The sequence below is a fragment of the Pipistrellus kuhlii genome, unplaced genomic scaffold (assembly GCF_014108245.1).
Source record: "Pipistrellus kuhlii isolate mPipKuh1 unplaced genomic scaffold, mPipKuh1.p scaffold_m20_p_15, whole genome shotgun sequence".
NCBI classification, from domain to species: domain Eukaryota; kingdom Metazoa; phylum Chordata; class Mammalia; order Chiroptera; family Vespertilionidae; genus Pipistrellus; species Pipistrellus kuhlii.
Window position 1 is genome coordinate 31217497 of NW_023425460.1, and position 21998 is coordinate 31239494.

Here is a 21998-nt window from a genome sequence, read left to right on the forward strand (position 1 = left end):
AGGAATGGAATCTCCTCTGGAATTTGTAAAAAACAAAAACAAAACTGAAGACGGGGGTTGTTTCAGTAATCACTTGGGCATTATACCCTCCAGAGGTGGACAGAACTTCCAAGGTTATTTTCCCCTTTAATCAGACTTGTGTTTTCCAGGCCCAGACAGGATTCAGCCACAGCCCGGAGCCGCTCCTCACTGAGAGTGTCAGTGATCTGGCGTCCAGCGCTCTCACCTCCATTGTCAATCAGCCAGCGGTTGTGGCTGCCCATGGGGTCCTTCTTCTTGATCACGCCCACCAGGTCGCCTTCCAGAAGGGAGACATCCAGGTCCTGGGCGGCATTGAAGTTCCGGTCTGCTTGGAAGAGCTTTTCTGGGGGGTACCTCGCCAGAAGAGAGGCCCGGAGTTCTTCCGTCTGCAGCATGTAGGTTGGCTGAAAGGCAGTGTGAGAAATACCGTGAGCAGAAGCCCTCCCGGCCGTTACCCCAGCGGCTGGGTGCAATCCCGACACCTCCGTCTCAGAGCGGGGAGACAGCCAGCCGCTCCTGCGCCGGATCCATGCACTGGGCCGGGTGAAAGTCTTGATCCCTTAGGCTTTGCTTTGGTGCCTTTGCAGATATTAAGAAAGTTTAAGTCACAGTTTTACTATCATCTTGTGACAAAAAAAAAAAAAAAAAAAAAAAATGACGAAAGTGCCACCCAAAGACTCAAAATACCTAATATATATTACTTAATATGACTGTGTCTTCATATGAAGCTAAAGAACCCCGAGGCTTGTCCTCGTGCGGACTTCCCCAATAAAGATAGATCTTTAGAAATAAGATAAAGTAATAATAAATGTGATTCCCCCTTTTAAGCTAATCTAAGTTAATGTCTATGAAACTGTATGAGTGAAAATACTATAAACAAAGATAAGTCTTCAGTCTTTTAGAGCATGCCCTGATGTAATCTGGCTTAGCTTCCAAAATTCTCAAACTATGGAAGAATGGAGTTTTTTTAAAAAATATAACCGCCAATGTACCTAAATAAATATAGTTTTATATATATTGCCCAGCTGGGCATCGCTCAGTAGTTGAATAGTTCAATTCCTGGTCAGGGCATATGCCTGGGTTGCAGGCTCGATCCTCAGGGTGGGATGTGCAGGAAGCAGCTAATCAATGATTCTCTCTCATCATTGATGTTTCTATCTTTCTCTCTCCCTCTCTGAAATCAATAAAAATAAAAATAAAAATACACACAGACACACACACACACACACACACACTCTAGAGGCCCGGTGCACAACATTCGTGCACTGGGGGAGAAGGTGGGCGTCCCCTCAGCTCGGCCTGTGCCCTCTAGCAGTCCAGATCACCCTGAGGGATATCTGACTGCCAGCTCCCAGGGGGACTGGCGGGGAGTGTGGGCCTAAGCTGGCAGTCAGATATTCCCATAGGGGTCCTTAGCACTGTTCATGCCAGCAGTGAGCCCAGCTTCTGGCTGAGTGGCGCCCCCAGGGGAGTGCACTGACCACCAGGGGCAGCTCCTGCATTGAGCATCTGCCCCCTGGTGGTCAGTGCGCATCACAGTGACTAGTCATTTCGCTGTTTGGTCAACTTGCATATTAGGGCTTTAAAGTATAGGATATCTCCAGGGAATAAAGCAGTTAGCCATGACTGTTTGGCAGTAAATCAAATAACTACCTCTTCTAATATATGATAAAAAATAGGGAGGACTAGCAGAATGAACACACCCTTAAATCAGTCCCCTTTATTAATTGAACAAAGTACTAAGACTACTAACTCCTTTCATAGACAAAAATCCAAGTATGCTTTTCAGAGGGCATTTGGAAGTACATACAAAGTGTGAGAAAACTACAGGTGCTCACTGTCAAGTACCAGTAGGCTCCTGGTGATGCTCGATAAAAAGAGTACATGGCCGAAACCGGTTTGGCTCAGTGGATACTATCCGATAGAGCATCAGCCTGCAGACTGAAAGGTCCCAGGTTCGATTCTGGTCAAGGGCATGTACCTTGGTTTCAGGCACATCCTCAGTAGGGGGTGTGCAGGAGGCAGCTAATCGATGATTCTCTCTCATCAATATTTCTGACTTTCTGTCCCTCTCTCTTCCTCTCTTTAAAAAAATCAATAAAAATATATTTAAAAAAATAAAAAAGTGAGTACATGAATGAATGAACCCATCATAGGTAAGAACTCGATAACCTTTTTTTTATTTATTATAAAGTATTTAAGCTCCTATTAAATTGCTAATCTATACAGACAGAGCTAAGTCCATCGGTGCTAAACATAACAAAGATAACAGATTACTTATATAATGCTTACTAACTGCCAGAAAATTTCTGAGTGCTTTACATATATTAACTCATAATAACTCTATGATGCAGTATAATTATTATCTGTGTTTTAGGGAAGAAAAAACCAAGGCACAGAGGTGAAGGTGCTTGCTCAAGGACGTACAGTGAGTTATGTGTCAGTACCGGGGTCTGAACCCAGGAGGTGGAGCTCCAGAGTTCACCTTCTTAACAGCGAGGCTGGGCATCCGCGCGCTCACTCCCTACTCACCAGGCCCAGGAGTGGCTTCCGAGCAGACTGGCGGTCCACGGTCTTCCTCTCAAACGGCCTCTTGGCAGCTGGGAGAGCCTCTGGGAAGAAGGTGAAAACCTGCAGCTGCTGCAGAACCCTGCTGTGCTCCTCGTGGAAGAGGGCAATGAGGTTTCCCTCTCTGCCGGCAGCTTTGAGTAACTGGAGACCGTGGGGAGAGCGAGAGAGAAAAGAGAATACGATGAAAGATGCCGGACTGACAGTCTTGTTAAAACCACCGGAAGCTGCAGTTCAGCGGCAGTTCAGCGGCAGTTCACTCTGTAAGCTACTAACACTGCAGCTGACGCCAGGGACTGAGCTGCCAGTGGACACGTTGGCTGGCTCTGCAGGGATGGCTCAGGGTGGAGAGAGAACCATTTAAAAGCCAAGAGGTTAGCCCAGCTGGTGTTGCTTGGTGGTTAGTGTTGGCCCACGCACCTAACGGTCTTATCTTGAGTTCAATTCCCAGTTAGGTTGCAGGTTTAATCCCCAGCCCTGGTCTGGCACATGGGAGGCAACCAATTTATGTATCTCTCACATCAATGTCTCTCTCTCTTTTCCCCCTCCCCATCCCCTTCCTGCTTTCCACTCTCTCTTTCTTTAAAAATTAATGAGGAAAACAAAACAAAACAAAATCAGCTGAGAATAAAAAATAAAAAATTTAAAAAAATTCAAAGGCCTGGCCCTGGCCAGTGTGCCTCAGTGTTGAGTGTTGACCCATGAACTAAGAGGTCATGAGTTTGATTCCCAGTCAGGGCACATGCCCCAGTTGCAGGTTTGATCCCCAGTAGGGGGCGTGCAGAGGAAGCCAATTGCAGTTTCTCTCTCATCAATGCTTCTATCTCTCTCCCTCACCCTTCCTCTCTCTAAAATCAATAAAAACATAATTTTTAAAAAAGCCATGGGCTTCACAGGCACCAGAAGGGTTAAAGAATTCCAATTCCTAATGGGCTTGACCTAATAACATATTTACTCTATCTATTTTGCAGAATATCCCAGACAACCCTACTGTGCACTTCCAGAAAATCACCAGGAGAGCTTCAGAGGTGAACTCTCCATGGTGAGTGTGGGGGTGGGCGTGGGGGGGAGGAATGAGGACTCACCGAGAGCAGGGGCTTCAGCTGCTCCAGGGCCTGGCGCACGAAGTCGCAGTGGGCCTCGGCGTAGCCGTGGATGCAGTTGGTGAAGAGGCCCTGGGCGAGCTGCTGGAACTTGGGCAGCTCATCCAGCAGCTGCGCGTTCAGGGCCTCGTAGTTGTTGCGGGCCGACTGCAGCTCCTCCAGCGTCTTCTTGTCCTTGAGCTTCTCCGCCCGCTCGGTGCAGTTGTAGAAGTCCAGCAGCTTGTCGAAGCGCTTCTGCACCAGCTTGTGGGGCCCTGTGAACATGCTGAGCAGCTGGTTGAGGGGGGAGATGACCAGCCGCTCTGTCCTCTCCTTCTGTAGGGACAAGAAAGGCAGTTGCTCAGAATTTGTGATGTCCTAGACCACCTGCTGTATTCCTAGAGCACAAGCAACACCCATGCAGATCCAAGTGTCCTGCTCACCCAATCCCCGATGAATATACACACTCAACGAAACCTCTCAGCTTATGCCTAGCAGGTGTGGGCAAGAGACGACCTATAAATCAGGAGGTCAAGGGTTCGATTTCCAGTCAGGGCTCTTGCCTGGATTGCAGTAGAGGGTGTGCAGGAGGCAGCTGATTGATGATTCTCTCTTATCACTGATGTTTCTCTTTCACTCCCTCTACCTTCCTCTCTAAAATCAATTAATATATATATATATATATATATATATATATATATATATATATATATATATTTTTTTTTTAAACTTCTCAATTTATAACTCTGCACCTAAAGAGTGCAAAATATGCTGATCCCTCCTTAGCTCCTCAGTTGATAACAAATGCTAAACTACACACATTGATATGATGGGTGCATTACAACCCAGATGTGACAGTCTGTCTGGTATCAATTCTTATGTGCAGATGCCTATGTAGCTTGATTTTAACTTAAGATTTAGTTGTTACATAAATCTGGAATAGAAAAACTTTCTCACACCCATAATACCTTTTCCATCATAACTAGTTGGTAATATATGTCTTTATTTTTCAAAGGACTTTTCTCTAATTCTTTCCAGCAGGACAGACACAAAACGCAAAGCACTGACACATAAAAAACAAAAATAGGTACTTATGTCAAAACTGGTTTGGCTCAGTGGATAGAGCATCAGCCTGCGGACTGAAAGGTCCCAGGTTCTATTCCAGTCAAGGGCATGTATCTTGGTTGCGGGCACATCCCCAATAGGGGGTGTGCAGGAGGCAGCTGATCGATGATTCTCTCTCATCGATGTTTCTAACTCTCTATCCCTCTCTCTTCCTCTCTGTAAAAAATCAATAAAGTATATATTTTTAAAAAATAAATAAAAAGTATTGTAAAAAAGGAAGAAAATATGTTTACAATATACATTGAAAAAAGTCTGTGTATAAGTGAACCCATGCAGTTAAAACCAGTTTTGTTCTAGGGTTGACTGGATAGCTATTTAGAATTCAGAAGCAATGTGGCCTTTAGTACTTTCCTTGTAGTTTGTACAATCTCAAAGATCTATTTGTTAACCTCTTATTAACAATCCCTAACTATTCCTTTTTACGTTACCGTTCCAATCACTGTTTCCTTTTGATCAGAGTTATCAGTTGTGACCCAGGATCACATTTCCTAGTTTTCCTTTGTCTGCTGAAACCAGGCTGGTCACAAGCTCCGAAAACATCTGTGTGAATACATGTAGGTCCTGCCTGGCCTTGACCTTATTGAAAGTCATCCTTTGGATATGAAATCCTGCTGCAAACATCCCAGAGGACGGCCAGGACTCCTATGCACTGAGCATGTCTCTGCGGTTCGCTTTTCCTCAGCTGGAGGCAGAGAGCCCAGGACGGGGCCAGCCGGGAACAGAGTGCTGAAGACGTCACTTACGAAGCTGGCGAAGAGCTGGTCGCTGATGTAGCGATGCACCTGCTCGAACTGTTCCAGGTCCTTGTGTCCCTTCTCCATGCACACGTCCCACATGCTCGCCGCAGCCACCACCTTCACACAGGCCGACTCCTGCAGCCAGTGAGGAGAAAGGCAAGTGAGATCAAACAGAACTGTCTGGCCTTCAGCATTCATTGCTTGGTACCAGTGGGGGAAAAGGAGTTCTGAAATTATTTTTTTTTCTCTGTGGTGTAGCATTTTAGCTTCAAAACAAGAATATTTTCATAAACTATGATTTTTGGGCATAGGGAAAAGCCTGAGACGTTTAATTATGGGAAAATTGGTGAGGGCTTTTATCATCTCTTTTGCATTCCTCATGTCCCTAATTTGAGGGCTTCTTTTTAAAAAAATATATTTTATTGAATTTTTACAGAGAGGAAGGGAGAGGGATAGAGAGATAGAAACACAGATGAGAGAAAAACATCAATCAGCTGCCTCCTGCACACTCCCTACTGGGTATGTGACCTCAACCTAGGTATATGCTCTTGACCGGAATTGAACCTGGGATCCTTGAGTCCGCAGGCTGACACACTATCCACTGAGCCAAACCGGTTAGGGCTGAGGGTTTCTTAATGCATCAAAAAGTCAATTACATTGAAGTCAAGATGATTCCTGCAAGACTGTGATAACGAACAATCATCTCTCCTCTTAGCGTCTTGGCTCACGCTGTTACCTTCTCAAAAACAACTGCCCAGGGCCCTCTGGGTAATGCAACCTTGCTTCCTTCACCCAAACTCTGGCACCCCGATGGCTCTTGTTGCCTTTTCCTTACAAAAATACCTCCTTACACACAATGTAACTTATTAACGTGAAGGCAGCACTCATCTGTAATAATGCCGAAAATGCGAAAAAATAAGTGAATGCGGAGTAAACACCTCCTGACTGATCCCAACCGTTTTTTAAATACCAAGTTGGTTTTCTTTCATAGGGACAGCGTGTGTCACGTATATAAACACATTCCATAAAATCAGTAGACAGATTAGAAATATGAATAGAAAGGATTCTAGTCCTGGTGTGACTTCGTGAAGGAGACGCTGTCCTGGGACGAGGTGAGCATGCCCTGGGCCTGACCTCCTGGCCGCTCCAGGCTTGGCTCGAACAGCCTTAGAGCCTTCTGAAGGGCAGCTAAGTACGTTGGAAACAAATATTATTAGAAAGACTTCTACAGGAACTCTTCTATCTTTAAAATTGTTTTGACAGAATGAACTGTGATAAGTGCTTCTTACATACCTGGGACAGGAGACAGTTAACAGGTGGTGGGGAAGACTGAGAGGGAGGAAGGGCTGGACACTTTAAAATTAATACAACTGTGCTGACCTTCTAAAGGTTACTTAACTTTTAAATAATCCTTAGGAATCCCGAGAAAAAGCATGTCATGGCATTACGGTCATTTGAATCCAGACTGTTCAACATTCAACAACATGCTGGATGAAGGGGAAAATGGACAGAATGGTGCCTAGGGGATCCTAACCAGAGCCATGTCAGCCATGTCCTCACTCACCCGGATGTGCTGGAGGTAGAGAGACAGGTCTCGTATAAAAGATTTGATCAGTCGTTCCTGCATTCGGAAGTTCTTTTCTGTTTCTTCAAATGCTTCATCTCTTATCTGTTCAAAATACACAAGTGCTGTTAGCTGATGTGAACTCTCCCTCAATCTACCTTCTTGGCAAAAGTATCTTTCTTAAAAACACATCCTGTTTACATTTTAAACCTTTGATGTTTCCCTGAATCATACTAAACTGAATTTAAACTCCTCTGCATGGCTTTGAGAGAGGGATCCCCTTACTCCTCCGCCCTGGTAGAGACCCTTTGGTCTGGTGAGGCTGCTCTGTCCACCATTTTCCCTGCCTCATCGGTGGACTCTATGCCTTTAACCCTGTGTTGTTGCTTTGCCTGGTGCGCCCTCTCCTCTCTAGACCCACCTGCTCCCTCTCCCCCTTTAAGACTCAGATGAAATCTCTAGCTAACATGAAGATATCACACTCATGGAGCTCCTGAGTACTATAATGGGTAGAGAACAAACTGCAAAGCTTAGCGACTGACTTTTTTTTTTTTTTCCACTTGCATTTTCTTTTCTTTTTTTAAAATATATTTTATTGATTTTTTACAGAGAGGAACGGAGAGGGATAGAGAGCTAGAAACATCGATGAGAGAGAATCATTGATCAGTTGCCTCTTGCACACCTCTGACTGGGGATGTGCCCACAACCCAGGTACCTGCCCTTGACCGGAATCAAACCTGGGACCTTTCAGTCTGCAGGCTGACGCTCTATTCACTGAGCCAAACCGGTTTCGGCTTCACTTGCATTTTCCCTTACTGGTACCGTGTATACATGGTATAGTGAATGAGGTCGGGAGCCTTCGGATTTATCCTCAGCACTGTCCATCACTCAGTCCCTCAGACTTTGTGTTTACTTCTATGCAGCATCTGGTGTTGAATTTAAATGAGCTTTCAAATCCCTTCTAGCTTAATAGGACTGCAATTTTAATTTTATCTCCCTAAATAAATTATAAGGTTTTTATGAGTGTCTAAAGTAGGGGTGTCGAACTCAATCAGAGAAGGGGCCAAAATCTAAAATCCAGCCTAAATCGCGGGCCAAATGGTTTACTGAACAGTCATAAACTGTCATTGTGATGGAAACGCAGCGGAGTGCAGTGATGACAGCGCAGTGCGGGCCACATTGCAAGGCCTGGTGGGACGGATTTGGCCCGCGGGCCTTGTGTTTGACACATGTGGTCTAAAGCCACAATGATTGGCCTTCGGATTTGCCTTTGTACACCAAGGCAGCTCACCGAGGCATGGATAGAGGGCTGGGTGGGTGGATGGACTGACATCACCAGTAGCTGCTGGGTCCGGTATCCACCAGACAGCAAACACCAGGGGAGGTACCAAGAGGGGAGTCCTGCCAGCTGGCATCACACAGGCTGCCCCACGGAGCCTTGAAAAGCTGCTAAAGACATGCTGAACTTTGACGTGCAGGACCCTCACCTGGGGAGCAAAGCCAGTGAGGTGCTTCAGGTGGCTGCTCACGCGGTTGGATTTCTTGATGATGGAGTGGATGTTCAGTTTAGAAATTTTCTCCATGAGGCTATCTTCGTCGCCCTTCCGGTACTTGAGGACTAGGGAGTGAGTCAAATTGGTGAGTTAGAAAGCTCTTTCCTGAGCACAGACTATAAAATAAGCTACAAAACGAGACTAACAATCCAAAGTAGAGCTAGTGCTCCAATTCACTGAGCTTAGAATGAGTATAGACAAATTATTACTCGAAATCACCATTTATGAACAGAGAGAATACTCAAGAGCAGAGAGACACTGCACAGACTGGAGAAGGTTAGTGACAAGGGGGAGAGGTAGCAGGTCTAAGGAAAAGAGCCTAAAGATCTGAACTCATGGAAGCATCAGAGTTCAGTGGCAGGGTCTATCATTTCATCGAAGTCTGGCCTTAAACAAGTCACTAAACTTCTCTGAGACTCATTCCTCTCCAATAAGATGTAGAAAGTAACAGTATCTGCCTTATAAGACCATCTTAAATGGTCTCATACATATGCAAATGAGGTATTTATATCCAATCATCTCACACAGTAAAATGCTGTACAGGAGTTATTTTTAATCACCGTGTCCAACATTAGGCACAATCTGCAGAAAACACTGGGGCTCACAGTAGCAGGGTCACAGGGGGAAGGATAGGGGGCACCAAAAAGACACACTTATCACCTTGGGAGATGAAGAGGACATTACATCAGGAGATGAGCCATAATGGCTAGGTGGCTAGGAAGCTTTTCAGCCATGAGCTACATGACATATGAATGTGGGTGAATGACTGCAGTAGGGGGCAGAGGAAATGGTTTAGGTAAAGTGGGGAGAAGAGTGGAGAACAGGAAAAGAGGTTGCACTACATTATAGGTTCTTTGAGGATATCAATAATGTATCAGTTCAGCATGGTCACCATACTATTTGAATGTTCAAATTAGAGCCTTAACAAGACATTTGATCAAGAAGAAGAAAGAGGAGGAGGAGGGCCGAAACTGGTTTGGCTCAGTGGATAGAGTGTGGGCCTGTGGACTGAAAGGTCCCAGGTTCAATTCCGGTCAGGGGCATGTACCTTGGTTGTAGGCACATCCCCAGTAGAGGGTGTGCAAGAGGCAACTGACAGATTATTTTCTCTCATAGATGTTTCTAACTCTCTATCCCTCTCTCTTCCTCTCTGTAAGAAATCAATAAAATATATCTTAAAAAAAAAAAAAAAGGAGGACGAAGAGGTGGAGTAGGAGAAGGGAAAAGAAATGGTTTAATTCATTCTACACTATAAAGGAAGAGTGAGTGGGTGGTTTGGTGACTGACTGCAGTATGCGGGGAGGTGTGTGGGAGAAGGAACTCAGATGAGAGAGGCAGGTTTCTGAGCATCGGCAGACTGATGGGACCCACAGATGGGGGCACAGGGGACTTTTCTGGAAGAAGATTGCGAGTTCTAACTTAAATGGAGACAGTGAAACAGCTAACCAGACGTGCAGAGCAAACAAATGCAAGCACGGATAGAAAAGGGCTGTCATCAATGAGTTGAAAAGGCAACCACGCATGCCTGGAGGAACTCTAGAGCCGCCATTTTCTAATCAGTCTTCAGACCTCTTGAGAAAGACTCTTGCTGCTATAAGCTTTATCAGAGATGTCTACTTCCAATATGCCACGGTTGTGCTTTCATCATTACTGCTGTCTCTCTTCAGATCACATTTCCCCCAAATTCTACTGCTGTTCCTTCATTACAACCCTATAACCTGCCATCTGCCTTGTCCGCCTCTGGTGAAATAATTCTTTTGAGAAGAACATTCTCAAAGGCCTAGCTGCTTTGTAGCAACTATGCTGGTTCTTACCCAGATCCTTTCGACGTTTATATTCATTAATGTTAACGTTGATTTCCTTGACTGCAAGTACTGCTTTGGTTAAAGGCGCTTTATCCGGGTGGGATTCTGGGGTGGAATTCAGCAACTCCATTAGCAGCAGTGGGTAACGCATTACTCTCTGCACTGGTTTGATGAGGAAGGAGCCCAGGTTAATATAATTTGTGCATCCCCTAGAAGAGAAGGAAAAACAGAGCCGTCAGTCCGCTGTCAATAAATAATACAGGACTCACAGGTAGTGTCCTTTATTCCTAAATAGAGCTCTGTTCTTTCTTCCTACTTTCTATTTTCATCCATTCATGTTTACTGGGCGCCTAATAAATACCAGGTAGGTACTGTTCCGGGTGCTGGGGATGTAGCAATGACCATAAAAAGTCCCCGCCCTGATGGAATGAGACTGGCCATAAACAAACAAATATCATAAAAAGTGTCATTGGGTGGTAAGTGCTATGGAGAAAAATATAACAAGGTAAATCTACTTCTAGTTTTCTGTCTATGAAGGAAGAAAATTTAAAAATGAGTTTGTGCAGGTGGCGAGGGAACTTACCATTCGCTGTACAGGCTCCTATAGGGCAGTGAACATGAAAAGAAAAGAGACAGCTGATCAGAGATAATGCTGATTTTCGTATTTTTCTCAGAACATATCAATTCAACATTAACATCTATTAGCTGAGCGAACAAAAATCACATAGGATAAAAGAGAAATTATTTTAAAAAGTTAGTAAGCCCCTAATTTCACTTTGATCTACTTAGATATATATATATATATATATATATATATATATATATATATATATATATATATATAACATGCCTCCCGAGGAGCAGGAGAATCTCACCAGATGATCAAGATGAACTGAATTTGCCCTGGCCAGTTTGGTCCAGTGGTTAGAGTGTCAGCCCAAGAACCAAAGGGTCCGGGTTCGATTACCAGTCAAGGGCAGGTACCTGACCTGGGTTGTAGGCCCAATCCGGCCTGGGTTGGGGCATGTGCAGGAGGCAACTGATCGATGTGACTCTATGTCTCTCTCATAACAATGTTTCTCTTTCTCCTCTCCATCCCTTCTACTCTCTCTAAAGATCAGTTGGGGGGGGGGGGGGGGAGATAACTGATTTGTTCTTCTTATCTACACTTTTATCTATTTGGACTAAACTACCTTCCTGGCTACTTCTTACCTCAAAATGCCAGCTTACTACTTTGTATGTATAGATAAAAGTACCTGAAATGGATAAAAGTACAAGCAGGATGCCACTTATGATTTCCATGATAAATGATGGAAAAAGGCCAGTTACCTAATAGGACCTGTAATATCATTTATGCTTAAAACAAGATGGATGATGGATATCATAAGCAGGATAGACATATACATGGGCGTGATGTTCAAAAGGCAGAACCAAAGAGCTAGGATGGAAGTGAAGTGGTCAAAATTCCTACTTAAGCTCTGCCACGGCATCCTGGAGATGCTTCTGGATCCTCTCATCCTTCTCATAGATTTCCAGCAGTGAGGTGGCCTCATCGTGATTCTGGCAGTAAACCTTGTAAGTTCCCTCAAGCTCATCCCGGTGCTCAAGAAACACAGGTCCTTTAAGATAAATACACACACAGTGTTTTTAGCAAATTTCTTCTCAGTGTCCTAAATGTAAGGTGTATAAGAAAACTTTAATGTCGGTTAAACCCTACCACAAGAAAGGATGATAAGACTACCCATCCAATTAATAAGAAATTTAAGAGACATGTTATCCGTGTATTTACTTTTCAGTACACGTATACACACACTCTCACACACACACACACACACACACACACACACACACACACACAGAGCTGGTCCCTGAGACAGTCTCCAGCCCCTTTTCAATCAGGCAGAGTAAGGGGTTTGCAAGTACTTTCCAGAATCGCTCAAACTGTGGGTCACAACCCATAAATGGATCATGAAATTGACTTCACAGGTAATGATCAGCACTCATTTGGGAAAATAGAATAGAAAAAAAAAAAATATCAGATAACATTGGACATAGTAAAAGTAAGCATAGGCACACACACACATACGAGCACACATATCCTGGGGCCTTATGTAAAATATTTCTTTCTGTGGGACATGTTTAAAATACTTTAAAAGCCAGTCCATTTACATATTAATACATACACAGTCTCCTGGTACTTTCTTCTTTTCTCAACCTCCTCATCTTCTAACTCATCCAAGCCCTGAACACCTGTCATCCTTTCCTTTCCAGCTAGATGCTGTCCTGGTGGTACTGGAACCCTTCTCCAATCAGGATTAGCAAATTAATTCGGCAGCCTAGTACTTTCTCCAGCACCCTAGATCACCTTGATTTTTGCTGAGTTACCCCTCTTTCCTAGTCATTTAGGCTGCTTGGGAGGTGCAGTGCTGAGAGGGAAAAAGACTTAGTGTAAAGCAGTTTGCATTGTATGCCGACACTGGTATAATTTTAAAAAAACAGGGATGGTGAACCAAAGTAGAAAAATATATATATGTAATTGCTGATATATAATAAGCTATCTCTGGAAGGAGATATAAGACAACTAGTCACACTGGTTGCTTCCGTTTGAAAAGAGCTGGGTACGGGGGACAGGTAGGGTACATTTCGTTAGTTCTTTGTAGCTTTCTGACTGTGTGCCGTGTAAATGTAACGAAAGTAAGTTAAATTTAAACTGTTAAATCAAATTTAAGCAAAGTAAAAATTTGCTCATGCAATTCATGTCAATCTGCCATTTGCTAGTGGCTCAACAAAGACTTAATTTCCCTTTCTCTGATTTCTCAGAAGAGTCCCTCGTCAGATGTTCCAAATCTAATCCTTTAGTAACTCCCAGGGAAGGTACTGTCTGGCCTTTTGGCTGACCAGACTGAAGCCCCCCGCATGGTGCTCTCATACAGTCTCTCTCCATCTCATGCACGTGGCCCCTGCAGGGTGGCCCTCACTTGTGAAGCTAAACCTCCTGCCAAGGTCTTGAACCATTCCGTTCCAAGGCCCTCTCCTCCGCTATCCTCTGTGTACCTTCAGCGCGTCACACTCTGCTACCCAGTTCCTGCTTGTCTTGGGAAAAGAAGTGGAAGGGAACAAGGAAAAATAAACACAGTTGATATCTTATAGGGGTGAGATTATGGATATTTTGTTTTAATTTCCTGTGTCATTGTTGTCATAATATACCGGTAGTAAAATAAATTAGGAGAAAAATACTTTCTGGTATTTTCTATTTTATTAGTGCAACCCACTAAATTGACCTCATGATCCACTATCAGGTTGCAACCATCGGTCTAAAACACATCCTACTCAGTAATAGCTAAAATTTATTTTATTGCTAAGATTCTATATCTCCTCAAAGTAGGCTGCAGATAAAAGGAGAAGCTGAGGGCCAAACAACCTCTGAACTAAGTAACTAAAACTTCGTTTCTTAGCAAGGTCCTTCTCCTCCTGCCTTCTACCCATAAAGTTTTTTTTTTTTTAAAGTTGCTTCTGGAGCTCATACCTACAGCATCGCTGATTTCCAGATCGGCCAATAATTGTTTTGAGACCTTTATCACCATCTGCATATTTCCAAAAAGTCCCTCAAAATCAATGTTTGGTATCTGAGAAAGGGAAACAAACATAAAGGTTCACAAAAATGAAATTAATAGCATATCATTCACATTAGAAACACCTCTTCAAGTATGATACAAAAATTGTTCGGGGTCAGCTTGGCCAGTGTTGCTCAGTGGTTGAGCGACAACCTATGAACCAAAAGGTCACTGGTTTGATTCCCAGTCAGGGCACATATCAGGGTTTTGAGCTCTATCTTAGTGGTGGTGGTTGGGGGGGGGGGGGGCAGCCGGTCAATATTTCTTTCTTATTAATGTTTCTATTAATGTTTCTCTCTCCTTGATGTTTCTCTCTCTCTCTCCCCCTTCCTCTCTCTCTCTCTCTCTCAAAAAAACTTATTTTAAAAAAACTGTTGAAGGTCATTTTCACTCACTCTCACAAAGTTTCCAGAACAGAAACATCCAGCATTAGCTTTAGTGTTACCCTTAGTCCTTGATTCAACTATTCTCCCCATCCACCCCCCCTGCTACCTGAGTGGAATGGCTGTGGAAACAATTTGGTCTATAATCACATTCACATTCCCACCCGGTACCCAAAACCTGATGGCACTGCATACTTCCTATAGAAGTTCTTGGAAGTGACAAACCCAAACCCAGTTGAAGTGGTCAAGTAACAAGCAATAAGGACTATAAATCCCCAGAAACTGTGAACCTCTTTTCTATCTTCAGCATCCAGAAAAGTAACTAACACGATCTGCACATGACAGTTAATGAGTTTCCTGAGTAAACCTTGTGCAATCACATCAGTTGCGAGAGCCAGGAACGCAATCATTTCCAGACTTCATTGTTCTTATACAGCCTTTCCAGGAAAGTGACAATCCAGACTCCCTGGTACTGTTTCCAGGAGTCAAAATAAACAGAAATGTCCTAGTTTTACTGCAACAAGTCCGATTAGTTAACAGTGGACTTGATAAGTGACGGGATACTGATGGCTTAAGTTGACACATGGATGTTGGGAGCCTTGAATTAAGCAGCCACAGACTTAACTTCCAACACAATAAACCTCTGTGGTGAAAGTTCCCTTATCCTGATGCTTTAGGCTTGGAGAATCATATTCAAGGCAAAGCTAACTTGCTCTCAGTTCCCACCTGTGCCTGCTGCAGGGGTACCATGATCCTTTCAATACACATTTCCAGATCTCGAACATAGTCTCGTTCCGTCTGATGAAGTTCTTCTACCACCTTGGCTCTCTTCTCCAGCATCCTCTGCTCCGGGTTTTCCGTGGACACAGACCCAGAAGCGGCCCCAGGAGATGAAGACTGGGAGGAGAGGAGGGTCATTTCTAGAAGGGGAAAGAGAACTGGTCGGTATCTCTGTGTGCTAAAGCAGGACTCTTCCAACAACTCAGTGAGAAACGAACACAGTCCTTGACAATCAAAGGCCTCACAATTGTCAACAATCAGGACCACTGATCCCACACGCCAGTTCTGATCATGAACAGATGAAGACTCAGGAGGCCATTCCTGCAGAGAGAATGTCTCCATCTGTGTGACACCATTTTTAGAATTTTCCCTAAAAAAAGAGTAGCTGGCACATGTTATAAGGACAAATCAGTGTCCACAGCTTCCTTGGCAAAGAGGCCGAAAGAGCTGCTGTTCACATGAAGAACTGCTTTCATTTAATTAGGTATAAAATCCATCCCATGATCTCAGCAGACGTACCCAGCTGGAGGTTAAAAACATTGATATGCACATTAAAAACAATATTATGGGGAACATAATGCCAAATAAGGGCAAGACAAGAATTAGGCAGAAATGATTCATTGGAGATGAGGGTGGCTGCAGGACCCACTATTTTCCAGTTGTGTGATGATGGATTAACATTAACATATGATGAATTATGCAAAAGTTATTTAGATTCTCCTTATCAAAATATTAATGAAGTCTCACAAGCAGGTTTTATTACTTCAAGTGTCCCAGAAGATACAAATGTACTGTAAACATGAAGTTCTTTAATGGTATTTTCAATTAGATGAATCTTTATGGACCCACACTGCATGATCTAAAAATGAAAACAAATACGATCTTGTAACTTTTTCATTTACCTGTTACTTGGATACACATGATGAGAATTATTTATATTAGAGGACATTTGTTCATTAAAATGGACATTAAGTACTAAAATAAACAATTAAAAAATTTCAACAGTGAAGCAATCCCTGCTGTGTAGTCCAAATCCTTTAGATCAACTTAAAACAACGACAGACGTGGTATGTAAATATATTAGTAAGTTTCAGTGTAATTACAAAATTTTTTCCCAGCCTTAAGATACAAAATACAAGTATTCAAATTACTTATGAAATCTAGGCTTTCACAGCAGATTTTAGTCTACAAAATTCTTCCTCACTGCCTCTTCTCTAAGAGTTTAGGAATTCCTACGTTGAAAAAGTGCAAACCAGATTCGGATTTCTAAAAACCATTCCCCATTGAAAGGAACCAGTGTTCTATGGAGAAATGGCTACGTCCAGGGTTGGGGCAGGGAAAGTATAAATGAGCCTGAAACATCTTATGGTAGAAAGTAAGGAACTGCTCAGGAAACTAAGGGGTTCATGTCCAAAGGGGCTCCTGCGGGCCAAACTGGTACAATTTGAGTATCAAAATCAATAAACACACACATATGTAACACCTTAATAAAGAAACTTTTAAAAAGGGAAATAAATAAATAAATAAACACACACAGCACTGGATTATAATCCATTGAATAAAATAAGAATCTATTGTCAATATGTAAGTACATAAATGAGAAAGAAGCTCAAAGAGAAAGCTCTATGGTAGAAAATAATGGTAGGGTTTGAAGATGATCAGGGTATTTGCATAGTTTTGAATAAGTTATTAAAAATTACTTAGTAATTACAAAAATGAAAAATAGTGACTATATGGTAGAGAAATGAATAATATAATCAAAATTCAAATCACTAATAAGGGACAAATAAACATCATATATTTGCATATGTCCTATCTGGAAACAACACTACTACTATATCTCTAATGAAGCATCCCAGTTAAAAATGCATAATCTGAAAGGAACTTTGAGGAAACATCAGACAAACCCAAATTGATGATTTGTATTCTTCTAAATGTCACATCAGGAAAGACAAAGAAGGCCTGAGGGACCGTTCACAATCAAGACAACTAAAGACAGCCGAAACAGGTTTGGCTCAATGGATAGAGCATTGGCTTGGGGACTGAAGGGTCCCGGTTCGATTCCCGTCAAGGGCATGTACCTTGGTTGCGGGCATATCCCTAGTAGGGGGTGTGCAAGAGGCAACTGATCGATGACTCTCTCTCATCAATGTTTCTAACTCTCTCTCTCCCTTCCTCTCTGTAAAAAAAGTCAATAAAATATATTTTTTTAAAAAGACAACTAAAGACAAAACAGATGTAATGTGATTCTGAACTGAACTGGATCCTGCCCTGGGGGGGGGGGGGGGGTTGCTACAGAGGACATTATACAATAGGTCAACTGAAATTGTAATACAAACTATAGATTATAGTAATTATTTTTTTAAAATATATTTTATTGATTTTGTACAGAGAGGAAGGGAGAGAGTTAGAAAGCTAGAAACATCGATGAGAGAGAGTCATCGATCAGCTGCCTCTTGCACACCCCCTACTGGGGATATGCCCGCAACCAAGGTACATGCCCTTGACCGGAATCGAACCCGGGTCCCTTCAGTCCCCAAGCCAACGCTCTATCCATTGAGCCAAACCAGTCTCGGCAGATTATAGTAATTATTAAATCAATTCAAAATGTCCTGAAATGGCAAATCTATGTGGTCACATATGAGACTATCCATGGTCACACAAAATAAACAATGAAGCTATTAGTAAGGAACATGATATATGCAACCTACTCCCAAATAGTTCAGTGAAAAAAACCTGTGTGTGTGTGTGTGTCCACACTTGGAGAGAAAATAAAAACAAAAACATGGCAAAATATTAAATACTGGTGGATTTGAATAAAGAATATATATTTAAATAAAGAATATACAGGTTCTTTGTACTGTTGCAATTTTCTGTAAATTTGATATTATTCAAAATAAAGTTTAGAAAGCTATAATGATAAAATATTTTTCTTGAACTTATATTTGGTAGAATGAATGACAAAATTTAAAACATGTCTTATTTCATCAGAGTGCTAAACTATAGTTCTAAATTAATTGTAGTGTATATAAAATTTATTTTCACTCCAGCCAGTGTTGCTCAGTGGCTGGACACTGATCTATGAACCAGAAGGTCACAGATTTTAGCCAGGGCACATGCCAGGGTTGTGGGCTCAATCCCCAGTGGAGGGGGCATGCAGGAGGCATGTGATCAATGATTCTCTCTCATCATTGATGTTTTTATCTTCCTCTCTCCGATCCTCTCTGAAATCAATAAAAAATATATTTCTAAAAGTTTATTTTTAATAGGCTTGTTTTAATTTTTTTTTGTGTGTGTGTGTGTGTGCGCAATTTCAAAGCAATAGAATCCCAAATATTTATATATATAAAAGGCTATTATGCAAAGTGTCCCCTAGGGAGTTCAACGGAGACCAACTAGTTCCATCACTTGCTATGACCACCAGGGGACGACGGGAAAGAAGGAAGGTCCAGGCTGGCCAACAGCTGGAAGTCCCTGATCAGCCTGATCGCTGGGCAGGTCTAGAAACTCTACCTGTGTAAGAATTTCATGCACCGGGCCTCTAGTAGTTTCATAAGTGGTAAATTGAGAAGAGAAAATAATTTTTGTTTTATATAATGTCATATATATAATAATTTTATATAAAATTATATAGAATTCATATAAAACAAATAATTTATATAATTTTTCTGAGGTATAATGACACAAAAGAGTGTTTATTTCAGGTGCACAACATGATTCGATATTTGTAAAAGAAACTCGTATGTATACAGGATTGGGAAAGAAGAACATTTATTGAATTCCTACCAAGTGCCATGCGCTCTACATATTATGTTCCTGAACTCATTTAATATTCACACCAATACTCTGAAGTAGTATTACTACTCCCATTTAATAGATAAGAAAAGCTTGGCTTTGAGAAGCTGACTAACTTGTCCCAGCTTATGTAGTGAGTAAGCAAGTCTGGAATTCGAATCTAAATATATTTAAATCAAAATGCTTCGTACTTAATTCTGCACCATTTTGCCTCCCTAGCCTGGTATCTCAACTAGAAAAGGCCCGGAACTTATTTCTTCAAATCTTAAAAATTCCCTGGGAACTATCATCTCCCAGAAATCAAAGTTCTATAAATTAGAGTAGTTGAAAGCATGAAACACTCATCAATCAGAAGCCAATAACTTACACAGAGACTCAACCAGATTTTTATTTGTATTAAAAGAAAGAAAAAAAAGTTAATACTTCTTTTAAACTACCTGCTTTGTCTTTATTTGCAGGTGAATTTATAAACTCTTGTACAGCTTTTAACCCTTTGCACTCCGAACCATTCTGGACATTGGCTACCAGCTACTCGACGCTACTTTGCGGCGGACACGTGCGTTGAATTAACTCAATTCCCTGTAATCACTAATAAACTGCAATGTCCCCCCTGAGAGGGGACATCCGAGTGATATGCTAGAATTCCGATGTCCCCTGAGAGGGGCCAGCGGAGTGCAAAGGGTTAATAAACAAAACCAGACACACTTTAGTGTGATTAAAACCCCCGTGGGATGGTTTTTGTTAAATGGCAGTTTCCCGGGCACTGCTCCTGAGATTCTGATTCAGCAAATCTGGGTGGGACCCGGGTATCTGCAATTTTAACAAAATCCTAGATGTTTCTGAAGACGCATATGATCCTTCACACTCCACACAGGTAAATTAATATTTATAGGTTAAGTCAAACTAGAAATATCTGGCTTGAAAAGACTCCAAATTTATGGCTGTTTTCCCATTATTCCAACTATATCCTAAGAAAAAAGCTTATGGTACAATTTCAGTATCCAGGACAGCCAAGTGCGAGAGGGCAGCCCACCCTCGGCCACTGCGGTGCAGACAGGGGGCTTGGACCTTGCACTTCCTCACGCTGCAGCTGGGGAGGCCCTGGGAAAGCCCTCTTTACCCCGGGGCCACAGTTCCCTCCTCTGCAGAGGGAGGGTGATAGGACCTGCTTTGCAGAATTGTTGAGGGAACGGAACAAGGTAATAACTCAGCACCAAATTAGCCCTTTCCCCACGATGGGCCAGAGAACACCGACCGCGCCAGGTTAAGGTGCAATGCACCAAGTGGAAATGCCCTGTTCGGAACCACAAATTCCACTTTTCTGTGAGAACAATGAAACCTGGGGTGAGGAAGCACAGGGGTGAGGAATCTGTGGCCCAGGACCAGCCGATCAGTAAAGCGTGCAGACCAGAGCCACTTTCCTCCCGGGGTGGCCTGCCCGTGGTCAAGGGCTGGGGCGGACGGCACAAATTTACTCGCGGCGATAGAACAGTTTGTGATGGTTTCTGTCTTTTGTTCCCCTTTCGAGCCCCCAGTGCTCTCCCTCCCAGCCCCAACTCCACTCCTCAAGATCCCCCACCTTCTCAGGTTAGTCCTGTGGCCAGGCTCATTCCTTGTGTGTTGGGAAGGGATCTGGTCATCCCACAGCTTCCACGGCTCACTTCTTCCCCTGCTCTGAGAGGTGGCTCTGTCTTTGATAAAGAAAATCTTGGAATTCCAGCCCGTTACCAACCTGCACGTGAGCTGAGCGAGGAGGCTGACTATCCTACCTTCTTTTGTGTGGACTCCAGCAACACGGGGGGTACCTGCAGCGCCCAGAGTCTGACGGGGTGGCGCGGTGGGGGTACGGGAGCATCACCTCGTCAGGGGCAGGCTGGGCAGACTCTTCCCAGAGCTGTGGAATGCTCCCAGAGCCCCTAAATCCCCCAGGGCTTTCCCACATTTACATATGAATTGCCCCAGTCCCCCAGGCTATCGGCGCGGGGCCAGTTCTAAAGGATGGAGCCGGAATCCTCCGCTAACTGGACTGAGAAGCAGAAGAGGGGCCTTGCTTTGCTCAGTCAGGCTCAGCGAACACCTTTTCCTCTGGCTCTCCTCTCCACGTGCTAAGCAGCCACTACTCCCCCTCAGGAGCTGTTAGTCCAAGAGTGTTCTCTTCCTTTCCCTCCCCGGCTGAGCATGGCTGTGTGAGGTGCTCTCTGAGGGCCCATCTATCTCTCAGGGTACATAGGAGGCACAGTGGGAAGCGGGCAGCAGTTGTCTCCTCCGCTGCACCAGGCCCTCCCTGCAGCCCCTCTCCCAGGCCAGGCTTAGCCTCACTCGGCCAAGGGAACCTCACTCTGAAGGTTCCCCTACGTTAGGAACCTTATCCTAAAGCCATCAGAAGGCAGATCTCTCATCTGGCCGTCCCGGGGCAGCAGGAAGAGCACAGAGTGATTCACAGGGACTGGAAGCCCTGCTCACAGCTCACACTTCGATTTTAAAGGAAACCGAGGGAAAATGTTGCAGAACAATATGCTATTTTTGGAGACAGAAACAGAAAGATAAAGGAAGAACAGAAAAGAAAGAAAGAAAAAAAAAGAAAACCTGCAAAAAACCCCTACATATTTCTGTATATATAGGGGTGGGCAAAGGTAGGTTTACAGTTGTAATACAAATAGATAATACAATAACTAATAAAAGTAATAACGCAAGAATAAAGTCTGTTTCACAAATTCACAACTGTAAACCTACGTTTGCCTACCCTGCACCTATGCTATGATGTGTAAGTGGACAGAAAGAGGTCTGAGTTTGCCTCAGGGAGGGAACTGGGATTTGGGGTTGAAGGATCAATGGGGACTTGAGCTGAATCAGTACTTTGTAATCTCACAAGAATTTGTTACTGCATTGCCAGCGATTTAAAACAAACTGGCCCTAATTAAAATCCATTTATGTTTCTTTAAAAAAAAAAATATATATATATATATATATA

At 43.1% G+C, this 21998-nt stretch overlaps 1 protein-coding gene across 6 annotated transcripts in view; it reads right to left on the bottom strand.

Moving 5' to 3' along the window:
* LOC118719380 (dynamin binding protein) overlaps positions 1 to 21998 on the bottom strand; it is a 93473-nt gene that overhangs the window by 5594 nt on the left and 65881 nt on the right. For 4 of the 6 annotated variants that reach the window (XM_045581981.1, XM_036438795.2, XM_036438796.2 and 1 more), the window contains 11 exons: positions 15179 to 15372; positions 13982 to 14081; positions 11927 to 12074; positions 11039 to 11056; positions 10465 to 10664; positions 8585 to 8715; positions 7098 to 7202; positions 5540 to 5668; positions 3675 to 4007; positions 2554 to 2733; positions 227 to 425 (listed from right to left, as the gene is read on the bottom strand). In XM_045581981.1, coding sequence (XP_045437937.1) covers positions 227 to 425; positions 2554 to 2733; positions 3675 to 4007; positions 5540 to 5668; positions 7098 to 7202; positions 8585 to 8715; positions 10465 to 10664; positions 11039 to 11056; positions 11927 to 12074; positions 13982 to 14081; positions 15179 to 15372 — 1737 coding nt within the window. Of the gene's footprint in view, positions 1 to 226; positions 426 to 2553; positions 2734 to 3674; positions 4008 to 5539; positions 5669 to 7097; positions 7203 to 8584; positions 8716 to 10464; positions 10665 to 11038; positions 11057 to 11926; positions 12126 to 13981; positions 14082 to 15178; positions 15373 to 21998 lie in introns of all 6 variants that reach the window. The other 2 variants (XM_045581983.1, XM_045581982.1) reach the window with 2 other exon arrangements.